The sequence below is a fragment of the Erythrolamprus reginae genome, chromosome 4 (genome assembly GCF_031021105.1).
Source record: "Erythrolamprus reginae isolate rEryReg1 chromosome 4, rEryReg1.hap1, whole genome shotgun sequence".
Lineage (NCBI taxonomy): Eukaryota > Metazoa > Chordata > Lepidosauria > Squamata > Dipsadidae > Erythrolamprus > Erythrolamprus reginae.
This window is the reverse complement of record NC_091953.1, coordinates 133,830,613-133,854,336: the sequence shown is the minus strand read 5'-3', so window position 1 is coordinate 133,854,336 and position 23,724 is coordinate 133,830,613. Positions and strand designations below refer to the sequence as shown.

Genomic DNA, 23,724 nt, shown 5'->3' with positions numbered 1-23,724 from the left:
ATTAGATTAGATTATAGGGATAGGTAGGGTAGGTAGAGAGAGAGAGAGAGAGAGATGGATAGATTAGAGATGAGATGAGAAAGGAAGGAAGGAAAGAAGGAAGGAAGCAAAGAAAGAAAGAAAGATAGATAGACAGACAGACAGACAGACAGATAGACAGAAAGGCAAGCAGGCAGACAGACAGATCGACATACATACCTATATACATACATACATGCAGGCAGGCAGCAGGCAGGCAGCAGGCAGGCAGGCAGGCAGGCAGGCAGGCAGGCAGGCAGGCAGGCAGACAGACAGACAGATCAAATTCTTTATTAGCCAAGTGTGATTGGACACACAAGGAATTTCTCTTTGGTGCAGATGCTCTCAGTGTACATAAAAGAAAAGGTATATTTGTCAAGATTCATGAGGTGCCACTCTTAATGATTACAGCGGTCAAATAAGCAATGAGGAAACAATCAGTATTAAGAAAAAAACTTAAGGATACAAGAAACAAGTTACAGTCATACAGTCATTTGTGGGAGGAAATGGGTGATAGGAATGATGAGAGAAAACTAATAGTAATAGGAGTGCAGACTTAGTAAATAGTTTGACAATGTTGAGGGAATTATTTGTTTAGCGGAGTGATGGCATTCGGGAAAAAGCTGTTCTTGTGTCTAGTTGTCTTGGTGTGCAGGGCTCTGTAGCGACGTTTTGAGGGTAGGAGTTGAAACAGTTTGTGTCCAAGATGCGAAGGGGGGGGGGTGGTATAAAGTATAATATAATATATAATAATATATGATAATAATATATAATATATACTATACTATACTATACTATACTAATACTAATACTAATACAATACTATACTAATACTAATACTAATACTAATACTAATACTATACTATACTCTACGAAGTATAAAGCATTGTACATTGGTACCTCTACTTAAGAACTTAATTCATTCTGTGATCAGGTTCTTAAGTAGAAAAGTTTGTAAGTAGAAGCAATTTTTCCCATAGGAATCAATGAAAAAGCAAATAATGTGTGCAAACCATTAGGAAAGAAATAAAATCTCAGAATTTGGGTGGAAAGAGAGGAGGGGAAGAAGAAGAGGAGGACAGTCGCTGCCCAGAGCGAAGGGAGCATTCTTTTTTCTCTGGACGCTGGCAGAGGTTTATTCCCTCTCCAAGCGCCCAGAGAAAGGAAAATGCTTCTTTCACTCTGGACTGTCAAAGCCTCCTTAAGCGCCACCTAAAGGCTCCTTTGGCAGCCCAGAAAAGCCCGAGATGGCTGGGAATGGCAGGAAACTTGCCACTCTCAAATTTCCTGGGAAATTTTTCCGGGCTCGGGTTCTTAAGTAGAAGAATGGTTCTTAAGAAGAGGCAAAAAATCTTGAACACCGGGTTCTTATCTAGAAAAGTTTTTAAGTAGAGGCGTTCTTAAGTAGAGGCACCACTGTACTGCCTGTTGAAACAGACTACCAGAGAAAGTACTGCAGATTGGGAGATTAGGAGCCTCGGTGGTGCAATGATTAGAGTTCAGTACTGCAAGTTAAAGGGTTAAATAAGGTCCAGGAGGGAAGTGTTTTTAATAGGAAAGTGAACACAAGAACAAGGGGACACAATCTGAAGTTAGTTGGGGGAAAGATCAAAAGCAACGTGAGAAAATATTATTTGACTGAAAGAGTAGTAGATCCTTGGAACAAACTTCCAGCAGACGTGGTAGATAAATCCACAGTAACTGAATTTAAACATGTCTGGGATAAACATATATCCATTGTAAGATAAAATACAGGAAATAGTATAAGGGCAGACTAGATGGACCATGAGGTCTTTTTCTGCCGCCAGTCTTCTAAGTTACTTCTGCTGCTCACCGGCTGCCAGCAGTTTGGTAGATCGAATCTCAGTAGGCTCAAGGTTGACTCAGCCTTCCTTTGGTAAAATGAGGACCAGATTGTTGCGGGGAAATGCTTACTCTCTATAAACCTCTTAGAGAGGACTGTAAATCACTTTGAAGCGGTATATAAGAGTTGAGCCGTGTTTCATATTTGAAATGTGCATGCGCAGAAGCAAAAAGTCAGGGGAAATCAACAAAATCTCACTTGCACAAGAGTCCTCACGTGAGATTTTATTATTTTACTTACTTACTTACTTACTTACTTACTTACTTACTTACTTACTTACTTACTTACTTACTTACTTACTTACTTATTCGATTTTTAGGCCGCCCTTCTCCTTAGACTCAGGGCGGCTTACAACATGTTAGCAATAGCACTTTTTTTAACAGAGCCAGCCTATTGCCCCCACAATCCGGGTCCTCATTGACCCACCTCGGAAGGATGGAAGGCTGAGTCAACCTTGAGCCGGTGATGAGATTTGAACCGCTGACCTTCAGATGTACAAGTCAGCTTCAGTGGCCGGCAGTACAGCACTCTACCTGCTGCGCCATCCTGGCTCATTTTGCTTGAATGTGGATGTGCAGACGTGAAATCTCATGCAGGGTGCACATGTGCGCATTGGGAATGTGCAACTGTGTGCACATCCCAGAATTTCTTACCAGGACACAGCACTTGACCGCATTGGCTACTGCCCATCACTGAATATAGGACAGGGAAGAGACAGAGGCGGGGAGTGGCTAGGCGATCCAGATGTGGTATTTACTAGTTATGTTAACCACTCAAAATTATCGCTACCAGTTTGAGAAAAACCGGCTGAATACCAGCTCCGTAATCTGTGTCTGTAAATATACATGGTATCTGAGTGATCTATTTTCTCTCAGTCCTGGAAAAAGTAATCTTTTTTTTCTGGTGACAAGTATCTGATTCCTCCCATGTTATCACTAATAAATGGAGCTGATCCTTCCAGGCACCAGCAGACAGCCAATTTGCTGCTGTGCACATGAACATCTGTCAACTGAGCATGTGTGTGTTTATGAACTCAATACCCAACAAGGACCTCAGAAATCAAAAGTTCCAGGAGTGATAAAACTGTTATTGGATTGTGCAGTTTCAGGGTGTGATGGAGTGATGTCAAGCACTGCATGATTAAATATATATGTGTGTGTGTGTGTTGTGCATAGATTGCTAATTAAACTAATTAGTTTAGAACTCTTCACCCTAACTCTAGTTTTTTTTTTTCTCGACTGCAACATTGATTAATCTACTGGTCAGTTGTAAATATAACATGTAATTATTGCAGGATGGGCTTTCTGGAACAGGTCTTTCTTTCTTTCTTTCTTTCTTTCTTTCTTTCTCTCTCTCTCTTTTGTTCTTTCTTTCTCTTTCCTTCCTTCCGTCCTTCATTCTTTCCTTCCTTCTCTTTCTTTCTTTTTTCTTTCCTTCCTCCTTCCTTCCTTTTCTTCCTTCCTTCCTTCCTTTCTTTCTCTATGTCTCCCTCCCTTCCTTTCTTACTTTCTTTCCTTCCTCCCTCCTTCCTTCCTTCCTTTTCTTCCTTCCTTTCTTTCTTTCTCTATGTCTCCCTCCCTCCCTTCCTTCCTTTATTTCTTTCTTCCTTCCTCCCTCCTTCCTTCCTTTTCTTCCTTCCTTCCTTTCTTCTTTCTTCTCTATGTCTCCCTCCCTTCCTTCCTTCCTTCCTTTCTTTCTTTCTTTCCTCCCTCCCTTCCTTTCTTCCTTCCTTCCTCCTCCCCCTCCTCCTCCTTCCAAAGCATCAAGAGGAGCACAAGAAACAGTGGTTGGAAACTAATCAAAGAGAGAAGCAATTTGACATTAAGGAGAATCTTCCCAATAGTGAGAACAATTAATTGGCGAAATGTCTTACCTTCAGGAATCCTGGCACTTCATCACTGGAGGCTTTTTAAAAGAGATTGGGCAGTCACTTGTTTGAAATGGTATAGGGCAGTGTATGCTGGAGCTGAGCTAGGGCAACGGCCCGCGTGCTGGCAGATATGACCTCCCCATGCCACCTGTGGCATGTGTGCCATAAGTTTGTCATCATGGGTATAGGGTCTCCTGCCAGAGCAGGGGACTAGACAAGAAGATCTCCATAGATAGCTCTCCCTCCAGCTCTATTCTATTCTATTCTTCCTATCATCCATCCATGATGTATGTATGCATCTATCTATCTATCTATCTATCTATCTATCTATCTATCTATCTATCTATCTATCTATCTATCCATCCATCCATCCATCCATCCATCCATCCATCATCTATCTATCTATCTATCTATCTATCTATCTATCTATCTATCTATCTATCTATCTATCTATCTAAATATCTAAATATATATCTAAATATCTATCATCCATCGATCTTTCCATCGATCTCTCCATCCCTCCCTACATCCATCGATCCCTCCATCCATCGATCCCTCCTCCCTCCCTCCATCCATCCATCCATCCATCCATCCATCAATCAATCCATCTATCTGTCTGTCTGTCTGTCTATCATCTATCTATCTATCTATCTATCTATCTATCTATCTATCTATCTATCTATCTATCTATCTATCTATCTATCTATCTATCTATCTATCTATCTATCTATCTATCTATCTATCTATCTCTATCATCCATCGATCCCTCCCTCCATCCCTCTATCCATTGATCCCTCCCTCCCTCCCTCCCTCCATCCATTAATCCATCCATCTATCTGTCTGTCTGTCTGTCTGTCTGTCTGTCTGTCTGTCTGTCTGTCTGTCTGTCTGTCTGTCTGTCTGTCTGTCTGTCTGCCTGCCTGCCTGCCTGCCAACCTACCGACCTATCCATCCATTGTTTAGGAAAAAATAATCTGCAGGAGGGATCTTCGGTGAGAGGTTAGGTTAGGTTAGGTTATTGGATTTATATGCCGCCCCTCTCCGCAAACTCGGGGCGGCTCACAACAATAATAAAAAACAGTACAGTACATAATACCAAATCCAATGCCCACCCATCTAGTTACAATTTAAATTAATAATGTACAATTCACTCGAACGTGGCCTTTTCATCACAAGAGATTTGTCTATAATAAAAAACAGTACAGTACATAATACCAAATCCAATGCCCACCCATCTAGTTACAATTTAAATTAATAATGTACAATTCACTCGAACGTGGCCTTTTCATCACAAGAGATTTGTCTATTAATCATCTTTGCTTCTGGGACTTTGTTAAAAAAATGTTTTATTTTATTTTTTTAAATTAACAGGTTTCTTTACCCAGAAAATTTGGAAGCTCTCTGGTTTAGAGAACATAGGAGATGTCCATTGTTAAGTGCAAAGGATGGAACTGGTCGAGGCAAACCACAGTCATTCAATCTTGCCTTGTTAGAGCATTTCAGAGGGAGACCATTGTGCCTGGTTGCCAAGCGCTTCTTTGTGCAAATCTTACTTGTTTGTTTAAGCAGGCGATGTGTGGACCAGCATCGCTTTAATGGTATATAATAATATGCTGACATTTTTCCAGGGAAATTTTTTTAAAAAGTAGGATTCTGAAGATTAAAGGGGGGAATATTTTTTTTCTTTTTTTCCCTTATTGGAATTATTAATCATGCCACCTCTAGGAAGTCTTGTTGCTCTGCAGGAGATTTGTCCATTGTGCAACTAGATGTATTTTTTTCCTTCTCTTTCACAGACAGACAATTTTCCTGCAGAGTCCAATTACATGGGTAGCAGCAACAGTTTGTTCAAAGGTAAGGCCCCTATTAAATGACTTTCTTGGCTTCCCCATTTGCATTCCTGTCAACATTGTTTGCCAGAGACTACAATTCAAATCAGAGGCCAAGTAAATACCAATTTGACATCTCTCTTTCTCTCTCTCTCTCTCCCCTGCATCTCTTCCCTCCCTCCACCCTCTCTCTCTTCCCTTCTCTCGCCCTCTCCTTCTCTTTCTCTTTCTATCGCTTCCTCTCTTCCCTCCTCCTCCCTTCCACTACCTGTCTCTCTCCCTTTCTCTCCCCTATCTTTCTCCCTCCCTCCTCCCTATCTTCCCTTCTCTCTTCCTCTCCGTTCTCTTTCTCTCTCTATCGCTTCCTCTCTTCCCTCCTCCTCCCTTCCACCACCTGTCTCTACCCTTTCCTTCTCTTCTTCTCTCTCTCCCTCTCTCTCCCTTTCTGTCCCTATCTCTTTCTCCCTCCTCCCTCCCTCTTTATCTTCCTTCTCTTTTCTCTCCTTCTCTTTCTCTCTCTATCGCTTCCTCTCTTCCTCCTCCTCCCTCCACCTCCTCTCTCTCTCCCTTTCTCTCCCTATCTTTCTCGCCTCCCTCCTCTCTATCTCCTTCTCTTCTCTCTTCCTCTCTTCTCTTTCTCTCTCTATCGCTTCCTCTCTTCCCTCCTCCTCCTTATCCACCACACTGTCTCTACCCATTCCTTCTCTTCTTCTCTCTCCATTCCTCTCTCTCCCTTTCTTGTCGCCCTATCTCTTTCTCCCTCCCTCCTCTTTATCTTCCCTTCTCTCTTCCCTCCTTCTCTTTCTCTCTCTATCGCTTCCTCTCTTCCCTCCTCCTCCCTTCCACCTCCTCTCTCTCTCCGCTTTCTCTCCCCTATCTTTCTCCCTCCCTCCTCTCTATCTCCCCTTCTCTCTTCCTCTCCTTCTCTTTCTCTCTCTATCGCTTCCTCTCTTCCCTCCTCCTCCCTTCCACCTCCTCTCTCTCTCCTTTCTCTCCCCTATCTTTCTCCTCCTCCTCCTCTCTATCTTCCCTTCTCTCTTCCTCTCCTTCTCTTTCTCTCTCTATTGCTTCCTCTCTTCCCTCCTCCTCCCTTCACCACTTGTCTCTACCCCTTCCTTCTTTTCTTCTCTCTCCCTCTCTCTCTCCCTTTCTCCTCCCTATCTCTTTCTCCATCCCTCCCTCCTCTCTATTTTCCCTTCTCTCTCCTCCTCCTTCTCTCTCTCTCTCCATCTCTCCCTCTCTTTCTTCCTCCTCCCTTCCACCTCCTCTCTCTACCCCTTCCTCCCTTTCTTCTCTCTCTCTCTCCCTCTATCTCTCTCCCCCTTTCTCTGCCCTATCTCTTTCTCTCTCCCTCCTTCCTCTCTCTTCCCCTTCTCTCTTCCTCTCCTTCTCTCTCTCTCCATTGCTTCCTCTCTTTCTTCCTCCTCCCTTCCTCCTCCTCTCTACCCCTTCCTCTCCTTCTTCTCTCTCTCCTCTCCTTCTCCTTTTCTTTTCCTCTCCTCCCCTCTCCCCCCTCTTATCCTCCTCTCCCTCCTTTTATCTCTCCCTCCCTGGCTCTATCTTCCCCATCTATCTTGCTCTCTTCCACTTCGTGTCCAAATGTCAGTAGCTCCACGTTCAAGGATCCAGAACGAGCCAGTTTGAGAGACAGCGGGCATGGGGATAGTGACCAAGCAGACAGTGACCAAGATACCAACAAAGGCTCGTGTTGTGACATGTCGGTGAGGGAGGCACTCAAGATGAAAACAACTTCAACCAAAAGCCAGCCGCTTGAACAAGGTGAGGTTGAAGAAACCACTGCTTGCCATGTCTTTCAGACAATCGCTTTAGATGAGCTCAGAACACTTTCAGTCCTCCAGAAAATATATCCAAGTTGTTGGTGTGTGGCTTTGTGGCTGTGATCTACACACAGTGATACGACATGGAAATCTGTTACATGTGTGCACGTGTGCCTTTGTTAGTGTATAACTCTTACTAATGTACAATGGAATGAAGGGTGAATAGCTTATACCGGAATTTATTTATTTATCGATTTATTTACTTATTGGCCCACAAGTGAGTGCTTCTGTTGTGTATTTACGAGGGCATTTCTTTAATATGGCCCAAGAGCCTGTTATTGAAAAACGGGAAGGGAAAAACATTAACAGGACATGCATGGAAAATTGGTCCTTTAGATCCTGGTATTTGTGTCCTTAGATAGTGTCTTATTTTGCAAAGTTTGTTGAAATTTTGTTTAGTTTCTCCGGGAAGAATCTGTTGTCAGTGGCCCACGAGTGGGACTTCAGTGACAGATTCTGAGGAAGATAAACCGGTCCCATCTTGGTACCCTAGCCCAGTGTTCTTGCAGCTGAATCAGAGAGTGAGCGCGAGGGAGAGCTGGAACCTAGTGGAACCTCCAGAGACTGTAGAAACCCCAAGGATGGTAACGTTTGACTCAGAGGGGGATGAAGACATTGAGGATCAGGAGCCCCTATTAGATGCTTATGTCAGAAGTTTAGAAGCAGAGAGGAACAGCTTTTTGGGGAAAGTTTTAGAAAGTAATCTATGAGAAAAAGCCTAGTCAGTCATAACTCTAGGAAACACCCAGTCTGTATATAAGGGAGGGTTTCTGATGCATGGATCTGCAATGGTTTCTCATGGAGGATCATCCATATCCGGAGTTCCAGAAATGCTGGGCTACTGTTTTTGCCTGAAACAAACAGGGGTGTCGAACTTGGTTTCATTGAGGGCCACATCAGGATTGTGTTTGACCTTGAGGGGGCAGGGGAGAATGGCCAGCTCAATGTCACTTATGTTGGGGATGCCTGTGGGGATCTGAATGCTCTTCAAGCAAAAACAGGCTCTGTTTTTGGCTGCAACGGCCTCCTGCAATCCTCTACCAGTGAAAATGGAGCTCAAGAGGGTGGCACGTGGCCCTTCCAATCTCCATTTCATGAGCCTGTCCTATGCTGTTTCCAAGGTGGTCCCATGGGCCAGATCTAAGCACTCAACAATCCGGATTCAGCCCACAGGCTTGAGTTTGAGGCCTCTAATCCAAAAGCATCTATGAAGCCATCTTTGCTAAATGATACCTGTACTCGGACTTATTTTTTAGACCCTCAATCTGTATCCAATGAAAAAAAAATCAGTTCTGGAGATACATCGGAAGTAGCTTTCAGGGAAATAGCGACTGTTCCAGCAGGCCTTCATTCAACCTTTCTTCAAAACCAATCCTCTGCTATTGATTGACACTGCCTTTTACTAGCTTCGGTGCTGATTCTTTCCCAAAGATAGTGACCAGTTCCTCTCCAATGCCAGCTAAATTCAGCGTACCAGCTGTGTCTCCCTATATTGCTGTGAGTAGGATTGCGTGGGGTTGTGTGTTTCGCCTGTTGTCTTCCGAGCAAGGATGGGGGGAAACAGCTGAATTTATCTATTTATTTATTTTTGAGTTCACTTTTGCATCCCTATTTCTGATTTCAGCTTGTTGTGTGCATTATGAGTCACCATCCTTAGAAAGTTTTTTTAAAAAAAATAAAACGATTAATTAAGCCTTGCTTAATGAGAAGCTATATGTATAATTAAAGCAGAAATATATTTTAAGCTTTCTATTAATTGGTGATTAATTAGAACTAGGGTGGGGGGGTTTTTTGCTTTTTTTTTTCTCCCAGCACAGTGAGAACTGTAGCACATTCATCAGCAAATCCATGGTTGGCTTCCTTCGCGTGATCATGTCAGGAATGCAATATGTAGGGTATTTAAGTTGTTCCTTTGGCATTTGTTTTAGAGAGGTTGCAGAGACAATCCCATTCTTTATTTCGCTTCCAAGCGATACATGCCAGAAAAGACGTTCCTCCCCACCACCATCCCTGGCCCCTTTCCCACAGTGAATCTCTGTTTATAAGTAGATAGTGATCTAGAAACATGAAAAGATATTCTTGGATTTTCTATTTAATACCACCGACGATGCTGCTACCCTTCAAAAAGACCTTGACCACGTAGCAGAATGGTCTAAAACATTTCCCAAAAATGCCCATGTAACACCAACACTCCACAGTCTGCATTGGTTGCTAATCAATTTCCGGTCACAATTCAAAGTGTTGGTCATCACCTATAAAGCCCTTCATGGCACCGGACCAGGGTATCTACGAGACCACCTTCTGCCGCACGAATGCCAGCAACCGGTTAGGTCCCACAGAGTTGGTCTTCTCCGGGTCCCGTCAACAAAACAATGTCATTTGGCGGGGCCCAGGGGAAGAGCCTTCTCTGTGGTGGCCCCGACCCTCTGGAACCAACTCCCCCTGGAGATCAGAATTTCCCCCACCCTCCTCGCCTTTCGTAAGCTCAAAAAACCCACCTCTGCCATCAGGCATGGGGGAACTGAGATATTCTTTCCCCCTAGGCCTTTACAATTTATGCATGGTATGTTTGTTTGTATGTATGTTTGGTTTTAGAAATACGGGTTGTTTAGCTGTTTTAATATTGGATTTACATGCTGTTTTTATTACTGTTGTTAGCCGCCCCGAGTCTGCGGAGAGGGGCGGCATACAAATCCAATAAATAAATGAATGAATGAATGAATGAATGAATGAATGAATGAATGAATGAATAATATAAACCTGGCAACTTCAAATCTCCACCACTAAATGCTCTGTCTTACACATTGGTAAAAAGAATCAGAATACTAAATATAAACTTGGAGGAATTGAACTTATTGATAACCCTCAATCTGTCAAAGACCTTGGAGTACTCATATCCAATGGCCTAAGTCCTAGAGCCCACTGCAACAACATTGCCAAAAAGGCTTTAAGAGTTGTTAACCTAATCCTTCGCAGCTTCTTCTCTGGTAATTTTGAACTGCTAACAAGAGCTTACAAAACATTTGTCAGACCAATCCTAGAATACAGCTCGCCTGTATGGAATCCACATTGCATATCTGACATCAACACAATTGAGAGAGTCCAGAAATATTTCACAAGAAGAGTCCTTCATTCCTCTTTTCACAACAAAATACCGTACTCCGCCAGACTTGAAATTCTTGGTTTAGACAACTTACAACTCCGTCGTCTCCGTTCCAACTTAATTATAGTTCATAAAATTATATACCAAAATGTCCTACCTGTTAATGACTACTTCACCTTCAACCGCAACAACACATGAGCACGAAATTGATTTAAACTAAATGTCAACCGCTCCAAACTTGACTGCAAAAAATACAACTTCAGCAACTACCTGGAATGCACTACCTGATTCTCTGGTTTCTACTCCTAATCCCAAAACCTTTAGCCTTAGACTATCTACAATTGACGTCTCCCACTTTCTAAGAGGTCTGTAAGGGGCGTGCATAAGTGCACCATTGTGCCTACCATCCCTGTCCTATTGTCTTCTATCATTACTTTTCATCATTACTTATCTAATGTTTAATTTGTACAAATTACCACCCTATAATTGTTTGACAGATAGATAGATAGATAGATAGATAGATAGATAGATAGATAGATAGATAGATAGATAGATAGATGATTATTCTTGGGTTTTCCTTTGAAATATCTTTTCTAAAATACTGCAAAATGCAGGTAGCCCTCAACCTCCTTAGGGCAGTTCCTTCAGTCACCATTCAAAGTTACAAAAGTGACCTTCACTAACAGTTCAGAACTATGAACCTGAGTGTATGCACTCACTTTGCTTGTGTGCGGTGCTTCTGAGCATGCGCAGATTGTCTCTGATGATGTCCGGGTAGGTGGGTGGAGCTTCCTGCTGCTGCCGCTACCAGTTCACCCAAACCGAGGTGAACCGTTAACAACCCACCACTGATTTATGACTCTTTTACACACTTAACAACCTTTGTAGCAGCCCCACAATCATGTGATCAAAATTCAGATGGTTGGCAATTTTTTCGTACTTACGACCATTGTAGGGTCATAGAAACATAGAAGATTGACGGCAGAAAAAGAACTCATGGTCCAAAACCCGTCAGAACGTGTTGAATTTCAGCCCTGACTCCTTTAACTTAGCTCAGAATCCTTGGGAAGGCTGTTTATATTTTACAATTAAATCCAAACCTATTTTCATGTCGTGTGTCAAGGTTGGTTTAAAAAAGGAAGCACTGATGAAGAGAAAAACTCAAGAATATCTCCTCTCCAGGAAACACTGGGTTTTTTAAAATAAAAAATAAACAATAAAAGTGCTTTTGATAAATCTTGGCAAGCAGCCGAATGCAGGGGAAATAGAACGGTTGGGAAAGAAAACATAATTACAGAGACAAAAGTCTTGTGTAAGTCTTGTGTAATAAGCAACTATGCTCACTTTCAGTTCGGTTCGCTTCCTTCCCTTCCCTTCTGTAGAAAGCTTCTGCCCACTCATTTATTAAATTCAAAAAAAGAAACTTATTGTCTCAATTCTGTCTTTGCTAAGCAGCTTCCTTACGTTTATTAATCTTTAAGGGGAATAGTTCAGCTTGACATTTTCTTGTGGCCTTATTTGTAAATATTGCTCAAGAGGGAAAGAGAGTGGAAGAGATAGTGTTTATTTCCTTTTCCCTTTTCTTCTTCCTCTACTTCCTCTCCCTCCTCCTCCTCCTCCTCCTCTTCTTCTACTCCTTCTTCTCCTTCTTTTCCTTCTCCTCCTCCTTCTCCTTCTCCTTCTCCTCCTCCTCCTCCTCCTCTTCTTCTTCTACTCCTTCTTCTCCTTCTTCTCCTTCTCCTCCTCCTCCTCTTCTTCTCCTTCTTCTCCTTCTTCTCCTTCTCCTCCTCCTCCTTCTCCTCCTCCTTCTCCTTCTCCTCCTCCTCCTGTTCTTCTTCTTCTACTCCTTCTTTTCCTTCTCCTCCTCCTTCTCCTCCTCCTTCTCCTTCTCCTCCTCCTCTTCTCCTTCTTCTACTCCTTCTTCTCCTCCTCCTCCTCCTTCTCCTCCTCCTCCTCCTCTTCTTCTTCTACTCCTTCTTTTCCTTCTCCTCCTCCTTCTCCTTCTCCTTCTCCTCCTCCTCCTTCTTTTTCTACTCCTTCTTCTCCTTCTCCTCCTCCTTCTTCTTCTCCTTCTCCTCCTCTTTCTCCTCCTCCTCTTCTTCTTCTTCTACTCCTTCTTATCCTTCTTTTCCTCCTCCTCCTCCTCCTTCTCCTCCTCCTTCTCCTTCTTCTTCTCCTCCTCCTCCTTCTCCTCCTCCTCCTCCTCCTCCTTCTTCTTCTTCAATTATTTACTAAAAATTCCCAAAAAGGTTCACCAACAATATTGTAAGGGATATCCAGTTGCCCAACAATTTGGATTTTGTTGTTTTAACTGAAATCAAACAGTTTAATTTAGTCACCTTCACTAGTTCTGTTTTCTTCTTCAATCATTCTACATTATTATGTAGTGTTTAGCCTTTCCTCTTTTGAGAATATAATAATCTCTCTCCAATATTCATATATAAAACCGAGTTCTTTTTTCTAGTTGTTTTTCCATTAATTACAAAAGAAAAAAATGTCTGGTTTCAGTTATACTTCAACCTTTAAAATCTTTCTATCCAAAATGATTTGGTGTTGTTGTCTTTTTACTTCTACATCAAAGGTGATAAAAAGGTGTGGTTTTTTTACTTCATTCCATATCGCAGCACAATTATTTTGAAATAACATACAATTCATATTTGTCCTGCTAATGATCCACAATATTTTAATTTGCTCATTAAAAGTTCAATTTTCTTAAAGACTCTGCCAAAATCAAAACCAGGTCATCTGCAAAAATTTGTACAACTCTTTCTTAATCTTTACACCTTTGATCTTCTCATTATGGTTTGAATCTCTTACATTTCATGAACTAAAATAAATAAGAGAGGAGGCAGGGAGCAATTTGTCTTGTTCCTTTTTACATCTTACGTAGTTTTGTTAAATCTTCATTAATGATTATTCATGATGTCTGTGAGATGTAAATCATTTTCACCCATTTTATAAAATTCTGCGCAAGATCTGATGTTACAGAACCTTAAAGAAAAAAACTCCAGTTCGAACTGTCAAAAGCATTCTTTGCATTTTCAAAGATCAATGCAGTTTGCCTTTTTGTTGCATTATCCCAAAATATCCAGTATTTCTAACATTATCTTTCAAAACAAGGTCATTGTTTTATTTGGAAGAGGGGGTTATTTTATTATTTTCTCAGTTCTTTCTCTTCTATTCTGCTTTCTTTGGTTTCTGCAACATTTAATATCCACATCTTTTTGTCTTTTGTTGAAAATTGTTAAGTCTGGGGTGTTATTTGGCAGCGTCTTGTCTGTTTGAATTCTAATGTCCCAGAGAACTGTAGCTTCTTCATTCTCTATGACTCTGGCTATTTTGTGGTTCCACCATTCCTTGCCTGCAGGAAAATATTATTTCTGCAGATACTCCGATGTACCATTGTTCCTGCTTTTTTCATTTCATTGTTCGTTAAGTCAGTTTGTGTGGTCTTCTTCCAGCAGATAACCAAGTGACCCTTGGCATAGCTAAATATCTATGGAGATTCTCAGTCATTCAATCATGGTTGTCCCAAAGGTGCTTTTTATTTATTTATTTATTTATTTATTTATTCATTTGTCCAATACACAATACATATGGAAGAGAATAGACATGAAGTAATATATATAAAGATAATATGTAAAAATAGAGGAGAAGATATATGAAAGGAAGAGAATATATATGATAAGTGAGAGAAAGGAAAGACAATTGGACAGGGGACGAAAGGCACAATAGTGCACTTACGTACACCCCTTACTGACCTCTTAGGAACCTGGAGAGGTCAATCGTGGAGAGTCTAAGGGAGAAATGTTGGGGGTTAGGGGTTGACACTATTGCGTCTGGTAATGAGTTCCACGCTTCGACAACTCGATTGTTAAAGTCATATTTTTTTTTACAGTCAAGTTTGGAGCGGTTAATATTAAGTTTGAATTTTTCAAGAAGCACCTGGACTTTCGGGCTGGTTTTTTTTTTAAGAGGTTTCACTTCTCATCAGTGACAGACTGCTTCCCACACGGAGAGTGGGGGATGCAGTGAGGGTAGTAAGTTTATGCACTATTTATTGAATACAGTACTTAATAGCTTTTTTATTGTCCTTCCTTCTCTAGTACCTTAGTATAATCCTTAATTACTTTTAAAATAGGAAATAATTAAATAGTATGTATTTACCCATAAACGCTTTAATCATATTTATCATTATCTAGAACTGAACTTTTATAGCAATTAAAGAAAATTGAGCTACTTGCCTAATCTGTTATCATACTGAACCTTGTGGGTTCAATACAAAACCTTAAAATGTTACTGTGCTCCTCAACCAATAATGCTGTCTATCATTTGTCCTTTTTGTGGCTATTCAAATAATGTGACTTAATCATCTGAAAAAGGAGTCCAAGCATCTATTTGAAAACTATTATTATTATTGTTGTTGTTATTATTATTATTATTATTATTATTATTATTATTATTATTATTATTATTATTATTATTTAGATTTATATGCCGCCCCTCTCCGAAGACTCGGAGTGGCTATCTTGGCCGGTAAGCCACTCCCAGCCAGTCACATGTCCTTTAAGCCACCACCCCATCACATGATTGTCAAGCCACTCCCACTTGGTCATATGGCCATCAAGCCACACCCACACAATAAGCCACGCCCACAGTGTGGTAATAATTTTTTTTGCAGCCCTTCACTGTTTCTCATCCAAGAAATTTCTTCAACCCCAGGATGAGAAGTGAAATGTTTTCAAGGAAAAACCAGAAGGTCGAGTTACCTCTTGTAATAGCACCTTTGGGACAAGTTGTATTTGGTTTCTTCATCTTCTTTGCAGAGATGGCATTTGCTGACTGTTGTTGTCTTCTCGATTCTGGCATTGAATGAATTTGTTCCTGACTTTCCGTCTTGGTCAACCAGAATTATTGATTGATTGATTGATTGATTGATTGTTAGAGTTGAAAGGAACCATGAAGGCCATCGAGTTCAACCCCCTGCCCAAGCAGGAACCCTATAGCACACCAGTCAAGTGGCAGTTCAATCTTCTCTTAAAAATGTCCAGAGTGTTGGAGTTCACAACGTCCGCTGGTAGGTTGTTCCATTGGTTGATCGCTCTGACCATCAGGAAGTTCCTCCTTATCTCCATGTTGAATCTCTCCTTGGTCAGCTTCCAGCCGTTGTTCCTCGTCCGGCCCTCTGTTGCCCTGGAGAATAAAGTGATCCCCTCCTCTCTGTGACATCCTCTCGTATACTTGTAGACTGCTATCATGTCCGCTCTGGCCCTCCTTTTCTCTAGGCTATCCATGCCCAGTTCCCTCAGTCTCTCTTCATAAGTCTTGGTTTCCAGTCCCTTAATCATCTTAGTCGCTCTTTTTTGCACCTTCTCCAGAGTTTCAATGTCTCTTTTGAAGTGTGGTGACCAGAACTGAATACAGTACTCCAGGTGTGGTCGGACCAGGGCGTAGTAGAATGGTATTAAGACTTCCCTGGTCTTGGAACCCCACTATCTTTTTCTTCAACTTTCCTGCTCTTAGCTAATGCCAGTTCTTATTCTTATTATTATTATTATTTATTAGATTTGTATGCCGCCCCTCTCCGAAGACTCGGGGTGGCTCACAACAACAATAAAAACAATATTCCTGCAAAAAACAATCTAATATTAAAAAGCACTGTATAAAAAATAAAAGCCTGGGGGAAAGGTGTCTCAACTCCCCCATGCTTGGCGGTATAGATGGGTCTTGAATAATTTAGGAAAGACAAGGAGCGTGGGGGCAGTTCTAATCTCCAGGGGGAGTTGATTCCAGAGGGCTGGGGGTGCCACAGAGAAGGCTCTTCCCCTGGGGCCCACCAAACGACATTGTTTGGTTGACGGGACCCGGAGAAGGCCAACTCTGTGGGACCTTATCGGTCACTGGGATTCATGCGGTAGCAGGCGGTTCCGGAGATACTCTGGTCCAATGCCATTGTCCTGTTTTTGTGTCCTGTTTGTTTTATATATTATCTTGGGGAAAAAATAGTAATAATTCCAAGTATGAAAGGAACTTCCGATATATGTAGCGAAGCACAATCAGTGTCACTAAGAAACGTTTGTTTTTCTGCTAATGATGTTGAAAATATTTTCATTTCATTTTAATAACTCAGCATGTAACTTTGTTGCTAGCCAAACTAAATTTGTATTTCCTTAAGTGACAGTTTAACTAGTTATCTCAGTGATGAAACCAAACATTAAGGACATTAAGGACATTTTCATAGAGCTTCTAAGAATACACCAAATATTCATCTGTTCTTTCATCCTTCCTCAAAGGAGTTGGATGACAAATTTGGAGACTTGTGATTTTTTTTAAAAAAAAATCTCTATGCACATGTGAAGAGTTATCAGTCAAGGTGTTTGTGATTAACGAAGAGACTGAAATAAAGAGATCCATTTAACTCTCTATGTATACCCACATGAAATTGAATTAATGGAGAGTTTCATTGGAAAGCAAGAGTTCTAAGAAATAAATATGCATATTACTATTAGTACCATTTTTGCTTCCTTTTGCCACAGTTGTTCTCTTTCAATTTGCAGATGTTCTGAATTTGGGGATTTTTTTATTTTAAAACATAACAACTAAAAAAGTGAGAAAGAAGGAAGGAAGGAAGGAAGGAAGGAAGGAAGGAAGGAAGGAAGGAAGCTACCTTACAATTTTATCTCCTAAACCATTCCTCCATGTAGATTTTGTGATTATTTCTCACCTATAGACAGAATCAAGCCAAACTAAAGCAATACTACCAGTCACATAAAGCACATCCTCAAATCTACAAATTATAAGTGATGTTTTTTGTTTTTTACTAAGTGACTATAAATTGACATAAATTGAAAACAAATAAATATATTAAACAAACAAACTCTCTCTCTCTACCTATCTACCTACCTACCTACCTACCTACCTATCTATCTATCTATCTACTACCTCTCTACCTCTCTACCTCTCTACCTCTCTACCTCTCTACCTATCTACCTACCTACCTACCTACCTACCTACCTATCTATCTATCTATCTATCTATCTATCTATCTATCTATCTATCTATCTACCATTTGCAAAGAATTCTTAACTGACCTCAGAAGTCAAGGTCTTGCGCTTCTAATATCCATATCCATTGCAGTTTCCAGCTGCAATGATCTTAGAGAATGTTTCTGGACTCGGTTTTTCCCTCCCTTCCTGCTTGTAGAGTTGAGAATTTGGAGTTTTATGCTCAGATACAGTCAAAAATCTAATCTTATCGATTAGGGATAGTACAGTTCCTCGGTAGAAACTTAACTGGAAGACTTTTATGGCAGAAGTGAACGTTTCCCCTTATTTCTTTGACATGCGATTCCTCCCTTCCTTTGGCAGTATGTTGTTAAATTAGTGGAATTTTTTTTGCAGTTTCGGGTCAAGGGAAAAGCTGTATGAGGGCAGATATTACTCTGCTATCCAGAATCTGAAAAGAAAGAAAGCACAGTTCAGCGATGGTTAACCTTTCTGATTCTTTTTTCTTATTTTTTTTTAAAGTAAAGGGATCGTTGCTATTTTAGTTTCTACTACTGAAATCAATGAAAGCTACAAATGCATCCTGCCAACTGTGCGTTTTTTTTTAAAAAAAATCTATCCTTCACTTGTAAAAAAGAAAAAAAAAAAGAGAAAAACCCAGCCAAGCAAAGTAATTCAGCATGATAGAAGAAGGGGGAGAAAAAAAGAGAGAAATATGCAAACTTTAACCCTCAGCTGAAATTCATGGATACGCTTGAGTTCATTATTTCTCTGTGGACTGCCACTACCAGTTGAAGAGTTTAGGTGACCCTATTAAACTGTATTGCACTGTGAAGGTGTGAAAGATGAATGGTCATTTGCCGTTGAATTGTCTGTCTTGTTCTTTTAAGTACAATTCCCTGGATTTTTACGAGAAAAAAAAATTGTGACGAACCATTTACACCAATGAGGCTAATGGGATCTTGATTGTTAAATCTGTGGGTCAGCACGCTGCCCCTTTTTCCTATTAATTTACACCTACTGTCCTCTTCAATATTACTTGTGTTGTGGTTAGCTCTGGCCCAGCTCCTGCCCCAAGGACTGTGGATGTGGGGGAGACATCCACATGCCGCAGGCCTGTTTTGCTCCCGGTGCAATCTGATGATGAAGGCTCCTCTGACCAAGAAGACAGGAGTGACAGGGAGGAGGAGAGTGTGGCAGACAGCTCAGAAGGAGATCAATTATCTCGCTCCTCCTTGGATTCGGAACAAGAGTTAATGATACAGCCACGCATGCGGAGAGTGATGCATAGGAAGCAATAACTGAGAGATGATTATCAAAGAAAATGAGGCCACCTGTAGTTGGGTGGGGCTGTGGTCATTAGTGAGGCTGCTATAAATATAAATTCTCCATTGTGGAGAATTATCTGATTGTTGTGTTTCGTGACTGCTTTACTGACTTTGACCGTTTGTGTGCTGATTTTTCCCCACTTGGAAACTAAACCGGGGCAAAGTGTGTTTTACTTTGTGAAAGAAGAAGGACTGTGAATTGCCTCACAGCTGCAAGCTAAGTACCTCAGAACTGATAAGGGACTTGTACAAATTACCAGTTTGTTTGGAGACGAGTGCTCTTTGCTATACCAAAAGAGTGCTTTGTTTATTTGAATTTTCGTTATAAAGAACATTGTTTTGAATTTTCAAACGTGTGTGTGTCTGAAATTTGTACCTGTGAATTTTCAGGAGGATTCTACCAGATAGCCTGACAGAACAACTTGTACCTCAGTTTCCTTGAGAAAGCAAAGGCTACACGTCTTGAAATCCTATAGTAGAGCCTATAGTAGGCAGTCAGGGTTGAACTGTAGATATGTTGGTGTTCTCTGAGCTTGATTGCAGGAAAAGACATTCTTAAATCTAAGCCTCTGCCATGATTCTCAGTCAGGAGGATGTCTTTCATCAACAGCTTTGACTTTCAAAGACCTTCAAAAACCCTGGTAGCAAGGTGATGTTCTTCATAATTTCCAACATTTCCAATTTTAAAAAGTGAGAAGGTCATGATCGGTGAAGGGCTACATTTTTTTTTACTACCACACTGTGGGGGTGGCTTAATTTGTGGGTGTGGCTTGCCAGCCATCTGACCAGGTGGAACTGGCTTGACGATTATGTGACTGGGTGTTGTACATACTCCTGATCAGTTGGAGGATGATGAAGATATTGAGGACTCGGATTCAGATAGTGTTTATGAAGTAGTGGGGGCCCTGGGGTTACAGGTAGTAGAATAGGTGGGAGACCAGCCACAGGATGGGGCTATGAGTTCAGGATCTAGCGAGGGAGAATCAGACGCTCACTGGGTTAATCCTAAATTCAGAAGGATTCAGAAACGTAGAGAGCAAAGGTCTGGAAGAAGATATTAAGGAGAGGAATGGGTTAAATATTGTAGTGAGGTAATTGGCACGTCAGGGGGCTAGTGGAGAAGAAGGGTGGAGTTTCAACGTTGCTGAAAAGAAATATGGAGGTTTTTGCCATGCTAAAGTAAGCCAAAGTATTTTGTATTGTATTTAGTCAGTGCTGCTGTCTTTTTATAGCTATGTAGTTAGGAAATAAATCTTGTCTAAGTGAAGCAGGAAAAGGAATGTGAGAAATGCAGCTAAGAGAGAGATAACGGACCGATTGATGTCTGGAATGTGTTGAAGTACAAGAGAGCAGAGAAATAAGCAGAATTGCTTTATTCATGAAATGATACATTTAATGAGAGTTATTTGTAATTACTAAACTTCTACCAGAAACCAGAACACTGGGGGGATGGCTTAAAGGTCATGTGACTGGCTTGAAGATGGCCAACTTTATGTCACTCACATCAAGGGTTTTGGTTAGGGTGCCTGGCCTCTAGATTCAATTTCCTTATCTATTCACTATTACTGAACCTCCAAAATATACTATTTAATTCTATGTATATATGTCGTACGTGTACATACAGATTACACACAGGCACACGAAAAATATACATTATCTACTATATAAATACACACACATAGCTCTTCTAAAATTATGCACATTCAACATCATTTACTGTGATAGGAGATACCCAGAGCCCAGAAGGGGAAAAAAATAAAATAATTTTTTTTTTCCTACCGGTTCTGCATACCTGATTAATTTTTTCCTACTGGTTCTGCACACCTGATCGTAGGAACCCATCACTGACTATGAAGCAGTATATAACTCAAAATGCTATTGCTAGATGCTATTTGGGAGCCCCTCCTAAAATAGCACCGCCTGTGAAATGTTGTTCACCATTACTTCCTCCTTTAGGTTTTTCCCCTTGGACAGAACATCTTCTCTCTCATTCTCGCGGTGCCCAAAATGAGAGTAGCTGTCAACTCCTTGTTCTGACTCCACCTAAGAAACGTTATCCACTCCAAGTTGGTTACCCCTAACAAGGTCAGGTAAGACGCTGCCTTGCTGTTACGTGTTAGGATTTGCACGGAATGAGCATTCTGTATTTTCCATCTCACTTCGAGAACTGTAGAGAAAGGAATGGGATTTTTATTATTATTATTATTATTAGAAACATGGAAACATAGAAGATTGACGGCAGAAAAAGACCTCCTGGTCCATCTAGTCTGCCCTTATACTATTTCCTGTGTTTTATCTTAGGATGGATCTATGTTTATCCCAGGCATGTTTACATTCAGTTACTGTGGATTTACCAACCACCTCTGCTGGAAGTTTGTTCCAAGCATCTACTACTCTTTCAGTAATATAATATTTTCTCATGTTGCTTTTGATCTTTCCCCCAACTACTGTAACTTCAGATTGTGACCCCTTGTTCTTGTTTTCACTTTCCTATTGAAAACACTTCCCTCCTGAACCTTATTTAACCCTTTAACAAATTGAAATGTTTCGATCATGTCCCCTCTTTCCCTTCTGTCCTCCAGACTATACAGATTGAGTTCATGAAGTCTTTCCTGATACGTTTTATGCTTAAGACCTTCCACCATTCTTGTAGCCCGTCTTTGTACCCGTCCAATTTTGTCAATATCTCTTTGTAGGTGAGGGAGGGGCCTCTCTAAGTATCTCCTGAGAGAAAACAGGGCTGGAAAAGGCGGGGAGAAGCCTCCGTGGGGCCTCTCTAGGAATCTCCTGGGAGGAAACAGGGCTGGAAAAGGTGGGGAGAAGCCTCCATGGGGCCTCTCTAGGAATCTCCTGGGAGGAAACAGGGCTGGAAAATGCGGGGAGAAGCCTCCGTGGGGCCTCTCTAGGAATCTCCTGGGAGGAAACAGGGCTGGAAAAGGTGGGGAGAAGCCTCCATGGGGCCTCTCTAGGAATCTCCTGGGAGGAAACAGGGCTGGAAAATGCTGGGAGAAGCCTCCGTGGGGCCTCTCTAGGAATCGCCTGGGAGGAAACAGGGCTGGAAAAGGCGGGGAGAAGCCTCCATGGGGCCTCTCTAGGAATCTCCTGGGAGGAAACAGGGCTTCCACCCTCCTTCTGGTTTCCCCAATCACACACATTATTTGCTGTTACATTGATTCCTATGGGAAAAATTGCTTCTTCTTACAAACTTTTCTACTTAAGAACCTGGTCACGGAACGAATTAAGTTCGTAAGTGGAGGTACCACGGTATATGGGTGAATCTGGGTACACTCACAATAATAATAATAATAATAATAATAATAATAATAATAATAATAATAATAGTAGTAGTAGTACAGTAGTAGTAATAATAATAATAATAGTAGTAGTAGTAGTAATAGTAATAGTAATAATAGTAGTAGTAGTAGTAATAATAGTAGTAGTAGTAATAGTAGTAGTAGTAATAATAATAATAATAATAATAATAATAATAATAATAATAATAATAATAATAATAATTTAGATCTACGGAGAGGGGCGGCATACAAATCTAATAAATAATAATAATAATTTGTATACCGCCCCTCTCCGAAGACTGGCGCAGCTACATTCTGGACTAATTGAAGTCTCCAAACATTCTTTAAAGGTTGCCCCATGTAGAAAGCATTGCAGTAATCTAGCCTCGAGGTATTGAGGGCATGAGTGACTGTGAGAAGAGACTCGCTGCAAAAGAGCTAAGATTAGAAGGATCAGCATGGCTGCGTCACTCATGCTAAACCAACGTAGTGGGGGCTCTCAACGGACAAGGTCTGTTTTCCCCACATTTCCTTCTGACTCTGGATAAGGAAAAACTGATACACGGGGATTTTACCGAGTCAAAAAACAAAAACAAAACCTTGCCACAGATGTTGGACAGGTGCATTGATTTTCTGTTGAAAACCTCACGTTGTTAATAATTAGTTTTTAAAAATTTGTTTAGCTTTCTGCTGGTTTCATTTAGGCACCTACCTGTGCAGAAATGAAATCTGCAAAAAGGAGATTATCAGAAATAGGGGCCTTGGGACAGTATCTGCATTTACGACTGATTGGAAGGCCCTTTTGGCACAAAACAGAGGAAAGTGCACTTATGTGCTTCAAGTTTGGAAGTTTCTTTCTATTTCTTTTTATCTTTTTATCACATTTTTCTTCCTTCCCTTTCCTTTTCATTCCTTTCCATTCCTCTCCTGTCCATTCCATTCCATTCCATTCCTTTCCTTTCCTTTCCTTTCCTTCCCATTCCATTCCATTCCATTCCTCTCCTCTCCATTCCATTCCATTCCTTTCCATTCCTTTCCTTTCCTTCCCATTCCTTTCCATTCCTGTCCTTTCTTTTCCTTTCCTTTCTTTCCTTTTCATTCCATTCCTTTCCATTCCATTCCTTTCCTTTTCATTCCTTTTCTTTCCTTTCCATTCCATTCCATACCATTCCATTCCATTCCATACCATTCCATTCCTCTCCTCTCCTCTCCTCTCCTTTCCTTTCCTTTCCATTCCTTCCCTTCCCATCCTATCCTATCCCATCCCATCTTATCCCTTCCCTTCCCAGATATGTTGTGTTACTTCAGCTGTCCTGGTTTCCACGCCTGAGAATTCCTGCATGCGAATATGCTGAAAATAATTCAGGTTGTTGACCTTTCTTAACCATGCATGCTCCTAGACCTCAGGGTCTTTCCTTCTAAAGAGAAGGAAACTGATTATCACATTGCTGGAAACTTATTAAAGTGCATATTCATTCAGCGAAACAGGGATCCTGCCGTAAATATTATGGAAGCTTCCTATACCTCTAATTAGAATAATAAAATCCCAGAATTAGAAAAGGCCATTTGTAGGTGGG

General features: G+C 41.0%; 1 protein-coding gene across 2 annotated transcripts in view; it reads left to right on the top strand.

Moving 5' to 3' along the window:
* The first annotated feature begins 5,553 nt into the window (after positions 1-5,553).
* Positions 5,554-23,724, top strand: part of PCDH17 (protocadherin 17) — a 148,337-nt gene continuing 130,166 nt past the window's right edge. For both annotated transcript variants that reach the window (XM_070751878.1, XM_070751877.1), the window contains exons 1-2: positions 5,554-5,606; positions 7,191-7,360. In XM_070751878.1, coding sequence (XP_070607979.1) covers positions 7,297-7,360 — 64 coding nt within the window. In that variant the 5' untranslated portion in view covers positions 5,554-5,606; positions 7,191-7,296. The remainder of the gene's footprint in view (positions 5,607-7,190; positions 7,361-23,724) is intronic.